Source organism: Paramormyrops kingsleyae, chromosome 4 (assembly GCF_048594095.1).
Source record: "Paramormyrops kingsleyae isolate MSU_618 chromosome 4, PKINGS_0.4, whole genome shotgun sequence".
Taxonomy (NCBI): Eukaryota; Metazoa; Chordata; class Actinopteri; order Osteoglossiformes; family Mormyridae; genus Paramormyrops; species Paramormyrops kingsleyae.
Window position 1 is genome coordinate 3,233,751 of NC_132800.1, and position 13,569 is coordinate 3,247,319.

The following is a 13,569-nucleotide window of genomic DNA, read 5'->3' on the forward strand; positions in this document are numbered from 1 at the left end:
CTATTTTACGGTTACTCGGCAGAATAAAGACTTTTAATTTTAAAGGTCACTTTGTCAGAATTGATCTCACCAGCTGTCTTTTTCGCAGCTCCCTGATGTGGGTAATGTTCAGCCGCACTGATTTCTGCACAATAAATAAGTGCTGGTCAGTTAATTATCCATCTGATTTGCTGAGCCTTAATCTAGAATCGGCCACACCTGCAGACACACACACATACACTGACTTGGTATCTGTATCTTCACCATAATCCCTACCTAGCCCTACCATTAACCATAAGTAACCAAATAAATTGCGAGCCTTTTGGAATTTTCAGTTATTTGACTGCAGTCACAGATTTTTATAAAACTGAGTTTCCCCTAGTGGACCGAAAAAAACGTCCCCACAAGGTCAAAATAACAGGTTTTTATTAAATTGTGGGGACATTTGGTGCCGACAATGTAAAATATACATGACAACACACACGCACGTACGCACGCATGCACACACACACGCTTCCCTGTTTCAGCAGTTAGCTCACGGAAACGCACACACAATGGTCACATTTAAGTATGAGGACACAGATTGAGACAGGGAGAAAAATCACACAAAACACATGCACTCACACATACCCAGATATATACACACACACACACAAACACACGTGCAGGCAGTGTCCCGTACAGCCCTCGAGTCCTCTCCATCCTGTACCCGCTTGGCAGCCCCGGGGGGAGTCCATTAACAACTCCAGAACATCTGTATCCTGAGGTCCAAACTCGTACGCTTCATTACCCCGAGCAGGACACATCGTGGTGCAGGTACAGGGGGGGCACCTGGAGCTGGTAGGACAGACCGAGTCAAAGAGAGGTGAGACAGTGACTCTCAGAGACTGTAAAATCACCTGGGAGGAAATCCGACTCCGCCTTACCCAAGAGAAACACAGAACACGCTAAACGCCAGGCATAGACACAAAGCTGGCAGGTGCGGAACAAAGGTTGTGTGAAAGAAAGGGCTCTACTAACTTCACGCTTAAAACCGGGTTTGACACAGCTAGGATCATGTGAGCCCTCTGCCGGGACTTCCCTGTGAACAGCGGTCAAATAAATAAAGAAGAACATTTAAAGAAAGAATAACTCAATGTGCCGTGTGAGGAAAATGTGAAACTCTGGAGGAATTTCTTGTTATGCTGCTGTTGGTCTTATGAAAGCTGTGAAGAAACCCAGGAGAGCAGCATAGGAAGCAGGCGGTGTGGTGATTCAGGTGCTGAAAGTCCACAAAACATCACAGCAGAGGAAGCAGTGGTGTTCAGTACCATATGTGTGGGGCCCCCTGTTGGCAACAAACAGTCACTACACTAAATACTAAAACAAACATTACATTTCTTTCTATAATTTAGCTACTTGCTTCCAATTTATTTATTTTTGAAACATCAGGGGGATATTTGTGAGTGGGGCACCAGAAACACCAAATTTGCCCCTGTGCCTATGTACAGGAGACAAAGGCTGCCCCCTGCTGGAGAGTCATGGCTCTGTGGGAAATGTCTCATTGACAATCAGGCTATACAAACTCAGTTATAAAGTAATCACCACACGTTTGCTTTGTCTTGCTTTTTATTTTCGGCGCATGTTGTCAGACTGTGTCTCGGGGAGAACAAGCTATCTCGGGTTCGGGGGGTGGGGGGTGGGGGGGATGGCTACCTTGTCACTTTGCCAACGGCGGCAGTGGCGGCAGAGATGACAGAGCTGAAAGATGACTGAACGGATCGCTCGCTCTGTCTGACACCAAAACACACCCCCTCCTCCGCCACCAAGAGGAACGGGGGATGCTTGACATCTTGTTTTGTCCACTTACTGGGACATCCGTCCATCGTGATTCTGATAAACTGTTCTAATGCAGTTGAGAGGGGATCACCTCAAAAACAGCAGCCTGTCAGAGCTGCAGATGTCTACTTGGGGGGCTATTTTAGACAATTATATAGCAAGAACAGTGGAAGAACACTATAGCCCACAAATTTTAACAAAGAGAACGACGCAGGATGTCACCTTTTCCAGCACTATTTGTCAGAGGTGGTAGCCCCACAGCAAGGTACAAGGCCTTGCCACGGAACACCTCACGACTTCCTATAACTCGCAGACTTCTCAAAGAGTTGGCGAAGGCGCTCCTCAAAGGTCGTGTACTTGAGTTCGTAGGCGGCGGGTTGTAGGAGACTGCCGGTGGAGTGAATTATAGTGTTTGCGAGCTCGGCCAAAAAAAAATTGGGAAGGAGGCAACTATCATGGACTTGCAGCTCTTCACTGGTGCTGAATATAAATCGCCTGCGGTTGGGTAGAGGTGAGTTCGAGGAGATAAACAGCAACCCCAACAGCTTCTCTGCCGTGCGCTGCCATTGATTGGTCACTAATGCCAAAACAGACCAATGCATCATTGGGGGAGACAAGCGTTAGTTAATCGGCGGTGCCGTACGAGCGGCCAGGCGAGGCGGCTGCGGACTGAGATATGGGCCGCATGCAGACACCAAGATCTGCAAAGCAAAACCCGAAGGCGATAATGCCAGAAGAAAGAGTGAGCAAGGTGACTACTGTCTTAGCATGAATAAAACCTGAATAGATAGCAAGCAAGGTGGCTAATGTATTAGCATGAGTAATACCTGAAGAGATGGCGAGCAAGGTGGCTAACGTATTAGCATGAGTAATACCTGAATAGATAGCAAGCAATGTGGCTAACGTATTAGCATGAGTAATACCTGAATAGATAGCAAGCAAGGTGGCTAACAAATTAGCAAGAGTAATACCTGAAGTGATAGCGAGCAAGGTGGCTAACAAATTAGCAAGAGTAATACCTGAAGAGATAGCGAGCAAGGTGACTAATGTTTTAGCAAGAGTAATACCTGAAGAGATAGTGAGCAAGGTGACTAATGTTTTAGCATGAGTAATAACTGAATAGATAGGAACCTAGGTAGCTAATGCATTAGCATGAGTAATACATGAGGAGATAGACACAAAGGTAGCTAATGCATTAGCATAAGTAATACCTGAGGAGATACAAACCCTGGTGGCTAATGCATTAGCATGAGAATTACCTGAAGAGATAGCGATCAAGGTGGGTTATATATTAGCATGACCATAGTCACCCCTTCACTTTCACGAGGGTTAGGGGTGGACCATCCCCGCAAATGTGAAAATTTGTGAATAATATTTGGGCCCCTTATTTAAAATGCAAAATTATCAGCACTGCAAAAAAAAAAAAAAACTTCTGTGAGAAATGCGAGATTTGCAGTGTACCCAGATTATTTATTTATTTATTTATACATAACAAAATTAACTTTTAATATTAAATAAAGAGTATGCACTTATGCAAATAAATATAAAACAACACCAATATTAATATACTACATGATTTTATGAGATCCAAATTACTTTCAGTATTGTTTATATATTTTTGGCTTTCGCGCTGTCTACATTTTTCTGTGATCTTCTGGCAAGCTCCAAAAATATTCCAAACTAATTATCCATAGCCCAGTTGTGAATATCTGTAACCATAAATGTCAAATTTGTAAATCTGGAGAGGCAACTGTAATACCTTATGGGCAAGAGATAAATGTGGCTAACATGTCCATCCATCCGCCCATCCATCCATCCTCTGAAAACGTTTGTCCTATTCAGGGTCGCGGGGGTCCAGGGCCTAATACCTGAATATATGGCAACCAATGTGGCTAATGTATTAGCATGAGTTGGGGTAAATCAAATAGAGATTAGGGGGAAGGTGATTGGTTGGAAGCAGCCAATCATGGACTTGAGCACTATCAGAATATCCCATTCAGGATGATTTGGGTATAAATCTGAAAGCAGAAGATAAATACATTTTGTTGAATATAAAGCCGCGGAAAAAATTAAGAGACCACTCAATATTTTTAAAGAAATCTGCATTTTTAAATCCTGGTTTAATCCTGGTTCTGCTGGCATAAGGCTACACTAAGCAACAGGATGCTTCCAGGTTCAAAATTTCTAAGACAGCAGTATGCAAGAACAAGGTGAAGCAGGAGATACTGGTAATGACTACAAACCAGCCAGGTAAAGGGCGGAAGTGACATTCTAATGCCAGTGATGACTGTTAACTTATCCGACAGTTTCTCATGAATCCTTTCCCATGACATCAAGTCACCGTCAACGGGTAACATTAAGTGCAGGTGTGAAGTGCACTGCTAGGACAGTTTGTATCAGGCTCCTAGAAGCAGGACAGAAGACCCATATAGCAAGGAAGAAGCCCTTCATTAATGAGAAACAGAGAAGAGCCAGGCTGCAGTTTCCAAAAAAAAAAATATTATTCTCAGACACACACCCATAACTTGAGAAATGAGTGAAACAAAAAAGTATGCGATGGTCCTTTTCCGCAGCTAACTCAGTAAGAAAACTTCCAAAAAGCCCCCTATGCAAAAACCTAAGAAAGGGAACATTTATAAATATGGTTCTTGTTTGTGAGATGATGCGATGGCAGTTTGTACTCCTCGACTACTACGCCATCTGCTGGCATTAGTCATTTGGAAGGTTAACATAATAAATTGATTTCTTTAAAATTGCAGAATTTGCTTTATAAAATACGCCAGACACTTCACAGGATCGGCAGGATGGCAGATCGGTGTACGTTTCCACGACCGCTTCCCCCTGGCAGCAGCCCCGGATCCGACCGGGTGGAAAAATCCGCGAGCTGAGAGCGGACGCTTTGATGTGTAAATCCACAGCCCATCCCATGAGGGTCCGGGGCTCGCGGTTGGAGCCGGGGCATCGACGCCACGAGCCGCCTCGGCAAGTAATCATATTAGCGGCCTCACCGGAGCGGGGCCCCATAGCCCACCCCCCCTGCCCCCCGGGAAAATCAGACGACTGAAATTACAGAACAGAACCACTGCGATGAGCCACTTGTCCTTTGGCAGTGACATCGTAAAAGCGAACGGACGACAATTGCTCAAAGAAGAAAAATAAATAAAATGAAATTATGACCATGTTATTCTCCATTAAAGTGGTAAATACAAAGCCATTTACAAATGTACTTCACAAATACATGCTGAACACTTCATTTGGTATTTAACTAGCACTTATGTTTTAATTGGCCGTAATTAGGGATCGAGTGATTAAGAGGAGAACTGGAATGACGATAAACAAAGCCTGCAAATCTATAGGAAGAGGCTTGTTAACTCCACGTTAGAGGAGAGTCTTTAGGCAGCACCCCTCTTGACACTACAGTGCTGCAGTTACTGTTCAATCGGGTGATTAAGACCCAATGAGTGTCTTTTCTATCTACTGTAAATAGCGACTTTAACCAATGAGGAGGTGAGCCAGACTGAATTCACAGACGGAACTCACTGTCAGGTTTTGGGAATGTTCCTTGTGAAACAGCGGAGTCCTGTAGGACAGTTTACAGGACAGATATCAATCTGACACGCGAAAAACCATCTGAGCTGATATGTTATGCAGATAATTGAACTGGATTTAGATAAGGTCATGTGGAATAGGGGAGTCTGTAACCGCGAGCGATAGGGGTCAGCTGATCGGGCGGTCAGGTGTCAGTCATGTGACGCGATCCCAATAGCCCTTCTGTCACTGTGGACCTTAGAATCGGGAGAAGGGTGCAGGCAGCCCATGTCAGCAGATGACGCCGACTGCTGAGCAAGCAAAGGTCTCCCCAGGTAGCCCCCCCCGCCCCCCCCATGGTAAATGAATTAAATTTAATGCAGCCAAGGCAGGCTTCAGGCCCAAGGACTACCTGGGGCCACCTCACGTCGCTGAACAGCAGGGGGAATGTTCCGGCAAAGGTGGCCGTGACATGGGGACAAGGCAGAGCGCGGGGGCGGGGGGGAGGGGTAGTTCTGGAAAGATCAGCAGACACCCCAGTCCATAAATCATAGCCTGCATAGCGAGATTCCCTATTAACCCATTACACAAATAATACACACTGCTAATGCCACAGCAATGCAAGGAGATTCATACCCTATTAACCCATTATACAAATAATACACACTGCTAATGCTACTGCAATGCAAGGAGATTCATACCCTATTAACCCATTATACAAATAATACACACTGCTAATGCTACTGCAATGCAAGGAGATTCATACCCTATTAACCCATTACACAAATAATACACACTGCTAATGCCACAGCAATGCAAGGAGATTCATACCCTATTAACCCAATATACAAATAATACACACTGCTAATGCTACTGCAATGCAAGGAGATTCATACCCTATTAACCCATTACACAAATAATACAAACTGCTAATGCTACTGCAATGCAAGGAGATTCATACCCTATTAACCCATTATACAAATAATACACACAGCTAATGCTACTGCAATGCAAGGAGATTCATACCCTATTAACCCATTATACAAATAATACAAACTGCTAATGCTACTGCAATGCAAGGAGATTCATACCCTATTAACCCATTATACAAATAATACACACTGCTAATGCCACAGCAATGCAAGGAGATTCATACCCTATTAACCCATTATACAAATAATACACACTGCTAATGCCACAGCAATGCAAGGAGATTCATACCCTATTAACCCATTATACAAATAATACACACTGCTAATGCCACAGCAATGCAAGGAGATTCATACCCTATTAACCCATTACACAAATAATACACACTGCTAATGCCACAGCAATGCAAGGAGATTCATACCCTATTAACCCAATATACAAATAATACACACTGCTAATGCTACTGCAATGCAAGGAGATTCATACCCTATTAACCCATTACACAAATAATACACACAGCTAATGCTACTGCAATGCAAGGAGATTCATACCCTATTAACCCATTACACAAATAATACAAACTGCTAATGCTACAGCAATGCAAGGAGATTCATACCCTATTAACCCAATATACAAATAATACAAACTGCTAATGCTACTGCAATGCAAGGAGATTCATACCCTATTAACCCATTATACAAATAATACACACAGCTAATGCTACTGCAATGCAAGGAGATTCATACCCTATTAACCCATTACACAAATAATACAAACTGCTAATGCTACTGCAATGCAAGGAGATTCATACCCTATTAACCCATTACACAAATAATACACACTGCTAATGCTACTGCAATGCAAGGAGATTCATACTCTATTAACCCATTATACAAATAATACACACAGCTAATGCTACTGCAATGCAAGGAGATTCATACCCTATTAACCCATTACACAAATAATACACACAGCTAATGCTACAGCAATGCAAGGAGATTCATACCCTATTAACCCATTACGCAAATAATACACACAGCTAATGCTACAGCAATGCAAGGAGATTCATACCCTATTAACCCATTACACAAATAATACACACAGCTAATGCTACAGCAATGCAAGGAGATTCATACCCTATTAACCCATTACGCAAATAATACACACAGCTAATGCTACAGCAATGCAAGGAGATTCATACCCTATTAACCCATTATACAAATAATACACACTGCTAATGCCACAGCAATGCAAGGAGATTCATACCCTATTAACCCATTATACAAATAATACGCACAGCTAATGCTACAGCAATGCAAGGAGATTCATACCCTATTAACCCAATATACAAATAATACAAACTGCTAATGCTACTGCAATGCAAGGAGATTCATACCCTATTAACCCATTATACAAATAATACACACAGCTAATGCTACAGCAATGCAAGGAGATTCATACCCTATTAACCCATTACGCAAATAATACACACAGCTAATGCTACAGCAATGCAAGGACATTCATACCCTATTAACCCATTATACAAATAATACACACAGCTAATGCTACTGCAATGCAAGGAGATTCATACCCTATTAACCCATTACACAAATAATACACACAGCTAATGCTACTGCAATGCAAGGAGATTCATACCCTATTAACCCATTACACAAATAATACAAACTGCTAATGCTACTGCAATGCAAGGAGATTCATACCCTATTAACCCATTACACAAATAATACACACTGCTAATGCTACAGCAATGCAAGGAGATTCATACCCTATTAACCCATTATACAAATAATACACACAGCTAATGCTACAGCATTGCAAGGAGATTCATACCCTTTTAACCCATTACACAAATAATACACATTGCTAATGATACTGCAATGCAAGGAGATTCATACCCTATTAACCCATTACACAAATAATACACACTGCTAATGCTACTGCAATGCAAGGAGATTCATACCCTATTAACCCTTTACACAAATAATACAAACTGCTAATGCTACTGCAATGCAAGGAGATTCATACCCTATTAACCCATTACACAAATAATACACACTGCTAATGCTACTGCAATGCAAGGAGATTCATACCCTATTAACCCATTACACAAATAATACACACTGCTAATGCTACAGCAATGCAAGGAGATTCATACCCTATTAACCCATCATACACATAATACACACAGCTAATGCTACTGCAATGCAAGGAGATTCATACCCTATTAACCCATTACACAAATAATACACACTGCTAATGCTACAGCAATGCAAGGAGATTCATACCCTATTAATCCATTATACAAATAATACAAACTGCTAATGCTACTGCAATGCAAGGATATTCATACCCTATTAACCCAATATACAAATAATATACATTGCTAATGCTACAGCAATATTTGCTCAGATATAATTAATAATTCACATTATTTCTCTTAATTCCCATATCACTCATATGGACAAATGCCCCACGAACCGCTCTTCGCACCTATAAACCGCAATGATCATTATTTTATCATTATCAGCATGAGCCAGAAACCATGATTGCAAAATCAAGAGGCGGTTCCTCTGAATTCCAGGACACGTGCTGACATTTCCGCATTTGAATGTCAAACTTTATTCGTCCGTCAGACACGCACCGTTCTTCCTCACCGTGAACTTTAAACCACCCGCTTAAAGCTGCTTTCACGGGCACCACAGATGCCGCTCGTGGATTTCGCTGTCCGTATAGCTGGCAGCTCTGGTTAAAGCTCTCACATCAAGCCAGGCAGTCAAGCAGGGCTCTCCCCCGGCCTTCAAATCAATGTCTGCTCCAATTAATCGGCATGCCGCCTCCGTGAGGTTCTGCACGGGCCGGCCTGGAGATTCGGGACCCGCGAGGTGTCACGTGACCGTCTGCCTGCGGGTGGGGTGGTGATTAAGGCAGCAGGAGGAGGCTTCGGAGTGTTAATGAGCTCTGTGCTCGTTTCGCAGGCTCACTGGCTTCAGGTTTCATGGGCTTAACTTCATTTCAGCTCATGGAGGGTCCTTGTTAACATCAAACCAGGCAAGTTAGAAGGGCAGGCCATGCCAGAGGGAATAGTCCCAGGTAAACGGCGCCACATTCAGTCAAGCCGGGTCCTGTCTGCCTGGCCTTGGGAGACCCTACCCATCCCGTGTTATCGGGGCTGCGTTAACTAAACGCTGAGCCTGCACTGAACACTGTCAGGTAAACGGGGAAGGTCCATTACAGGGGGTGAATCGGATAGAAATGAGGGCCATGATCACGGAAGGTTCCGGAAAGGCCACCATGGGGGACTGTCTGCCTCTCCCACACAGGACCAAATGTATTCTGAATGCACACATGCACACACACACACACACACACACATTTGGAATTATATCTTTGTGGGGACTCTCCATGCATTTTTTTCAGGAGAAATCTAACCCCAGCGTGCCGACCTTTGTGAGCGCCCCACAACGTCAAAATAACCCACAATGTAATATAAATCGAATCCACACACACAACACACACATACAGCAGTGGCTAAAATGAGCGCAGAGCCCATGTTTGAAATAGAGTAGCGCTTTACATTGGGATGTTATAATTGTGCCTGTGATATCACGTTAGCGTTGTTCACGGTGTTACCAGTGTATGACCAACAGGTGGTGCTGTGCGCCGATTCGGAGTCTGCCCAGGGACTGCAGTGTTTAACGGTCCTCGCCTCGGAACCATTGGGGACTCATAAGTTGGCCCACTTCGTCATGTATTTCGTGACTTATTTAACAGGCAGTAATCCGGCTCGCTCTCGCTCTCCACACATGGCCGGGTCCATTTACTGCGGGAAGGTCTGGTCAGACCCCTGGGTTCCTCAGGAGGCCCAGAAGCTAAGCGTCATCTTTTCTCGTGTGGACCAAAGCTGTCTTCTGGACCTTCTCAGACACCATGGCGCAGGGTGGCCACTGTGGGGTGGGCTGGAAAAACAGCAATAGAAACGCCCCCCCTTCAGGGTAGGACACCGCTCAGCGCTAGCTGCTCGCCTGCGCTTTTCTTGTGCACGCTCAGTGATCAAGGCTTAGGTTGGCTCAGAAATGTACAGAGGTCCATTTCGGACAAACAAAGGAGAGGTGTGCACATCAAAGGACTCACTCAGGGGTGAATAGCACCCCCTGCAGGCTGAGGCTTTTCAATCAAGCTGCCAGAGTCAGTTTACCGGCAGCTTAAGTGGAAAAAACCAAATAAAATCAACCAAACATGGCTAATCTGACAGGAAGACAGGGCCACATGGGACATGGGACGTGCCACTGTCCCGAATGCATTACTCTGCGCTGTTTCACAGCAAGGCCTCATCCTTCCCTGGAATATTTTATCCCCGCTAAGCAACTGATTAAAATCACCCCCCCAAATCAGAAAAAAAGAAAGTAAGGGAAAAAATGGATAATTATCGAAACTATTACTCCGGCTGATCCTCTTATCGCATACCAAACGTAGCAGAGGCCTGGCTACGGCCATTTCAACCCCCCCCCAAGTATCAAAGGCACCGCCACCCACTCTCTACCTTCCGGACAATGGGCTATACTCCCCTCTGGAGTGTGGGGGGCTGAGTTTGCATTGTAACCAGAGCCAGCTTCATGCCCTAATTCCGCTACTCATGTTATTTACAGCCTAGTGTCTTTGTGTTGCGATTGGCTTATAGAGCTCCTGGATTTTTTTCACAACGGGTGTCAACACAAACAGAAAGAAACGTTAAATATCAAACAGGAATCTAGGCCGACCCGGAAAGCGTGCTGCTATTTTGGCATATTCCGGAATATTCCGACGCACGCCACTATGTTCGGAAACTCCTTTGCAGAACCTGCGTAAATCACGTCTCGGGGCAGGGTTGAAAAAAGAAAAGGCAGGAGGTTTAGCACCCGTGTCCGCACTGAAGCACATGCAACGGTTCGAAAAGCTCTGATTTATGCGTCTTCCTGTTCCCTTCGGAAAATGCACCATCCGAGTCGTTCCCAAAGCTTGGCACGTACATTACAGCGGTTCCAGGCAGATGTCCTGCTGTGCTGCAGATCCCTGTATCTTTGGACTGAATTTCCATTATGCAGCTTTCGACTAAGACTGTCTTTTACTAAAACTGCCTTGTTTCGTTCCGGCTTGTAATGTGAGTGTAAGATGCAGAGCTGACCGTGTGTGTATTAGGTCTATATTGCATTGTGGGGATCAAATGTGATTCAAACCTGATATTTTGATGTTGTGGGGACCATTTTGAAACTTCCCCCAAGATATGACTGCAATCAAAAAACTATACATGACAAAACTCTCGTATTTTGTTTGGTTACTTATGGTGAAGGTTAGGGCTGGATATGGGTTAAGGTCATCATGTTGTGTTTTCCCATAGAAAGATATAATTACAAAGCTCTGTGTGTGTGTGTGTGTGTGTGTGTGTGTGTGTGTGTGCTTTGGCAGCTGGGGGAATAACATACCTGCCTGTTACCATGTGACCTAAATCAGCCAATTGCTAGCATGCAGTCCACAGTAATGTATTACTGTAAATTCCCCAGCAGGGGCACTTATCAATTTTTCTGTAGAGGTATCCATGTTGATCAGGGGACTCAGCCTGTTAGTGGAGCAGCCTTAAGTGTTTTCTGACCCATTTGGCCCACGGTTCGAGCTCGTACTGTCTTCTGTAGGTGGGAGGTACATTAAATGATAAAAAAAGCTGAAATGAAATGCGCTGGTTCCTTTGGGGGAAGAAATATCTTTATTTATGGCTGCCTAGCTGAGAGAGGTATGGAGCGCGGACTGCGGTTCAGCCGAGGGCTGCCTCCAAATCTGCAGTCAGACGGAAGCCTGGTGCGGATTAATCTCACGTCAAGCGAGAGGGAAACGCACGCGGGCCTGACGATCGCTTATGGGGGCTCCCCTGCTGGGAGTGAGGTTGCCGGCACATGCAAAGGCAGCGCGTTGCTTTGATGGGATGGGCTTGCTTAGTGGGGGGGTTACAAAGGCCGCCTGCCGGTCATGAGTCATCAGGGTGTCACCGGTGCCTCCCAGTAGAGGATGTTTAGGCCGACAAAAAAAATCAAAGTGGCTGATGTCTGCTACTACTGCACAGTGTGTGTGTGTATTTTGTTTGGTTACTTATGGGGGACGGGTGGGGGGGGGGTACCTTTCACAAGCGAAGTGCCATTGTTGCACACTGGGCCCATTTCTCACTCTGCCCCTCACCACCAGTACTTTACTTGACTATTTCTGATACCCACTTGAAACTCAGAATGCCAATGCTAACCCAGCACATTAAAACTGACTTTAAAGAGGGCTTTAAAGACCAGAATGACACCTCAGAAGGCGAATGAGCTCTGGAGCAGAGACGGAGCGTACCTTCTTCAGGACTATGATGCCCTCCTGGTTGTGCTCGTTAGTAGTGATGTCAAACGTGGCTCCCCCGTCTCCAGGGACGATGGTATAGTCCACCTCCGCGTTCTTCCCGATGTCCAGGTCGTGTGCCTTGATCCTGCCCACGGCGGACCCCACGGGGGAGGACTCGGGGACCCGTAGGTGGAAGATGCCTTCGGTGAGCGGATGGAGAGTGAAGAAGAGAGAGGAATGATGGCTTTCTGTTTGTGTGAGGGTCGTCCATGTTTTATGTCAATCTGTTTAATACTACCCAGCCGACTTCTATTCTTATCAGGGAGTCATGTGATAGATTTAAACAACGACAAGATGATATGCTAATATACACAAGGGGGCGCCTTGTAAGAGTTAAACATACAGTATGTGAATTATACTGAAAAAAATCACCTTTTTACAGGTAATATGCACAGAAACAAATAATCTTAGTATGGACTCCTACATGACGTAAGTTATATGTCGGATAGAATTCTCAAAAACTGCATAAATTAAAAGTCAATTGTGCTTCATTACATTATCACACAAATTGATACATTGCCATGAAATTGTGGGCACAGTGGTGGCTCTGAGGCCAGGGATCTGTACTGGCAATCAGAAGGTTGCTGGTTTGAATCCTGTCAATGCCAGGAGTGATTCTGCTCTGTTGGGCCCTTGAGGAAGGGCCTTAACCTGCACTGCTTTGTCATGGGTATGATGTTAATCTACATCCAGCCCTGCCAGCAGGTCCTCCAACTTACAGGGACAATTTGGGGGTTGGAGGCGGGATTAACACTCCAGCCACCAGAAAAAACTCACACTGTTCCATTCCATTTGGACTGGTGTGGTACTGAGGTATCACCCACCGCACTGAGGTTCTCATCCCTGAGGTGGTTTGTCGTGCGGTGGGTGCGGCAAGGTGCTGAAATC

At 44.7% G+C, this 13,569-nt stretch overlaps 1 protein-coding gene across 1 annotated transcript in view; it reads right to left on the reverse strand.

Moving 5' to 3' along the window:
- Nucleotides 1-13,569, reverse strand: part of LOC111838702 (cadherin-12-like) — a 113,828-nt gene that overhangs the window by 19,186 nt on the left and 81,073 nt on the right. The window contains exon 7 of the mRNA XM_023801936.2: nt 12,634-12,821. Within this exon, the coding sequence (XP_023657704.1) occupies nt 12,634-12,821 (188 nt within the window). The remainder of the gene's footprint in view (nt 1-12,633; nt 12,822-13,569) is intronic.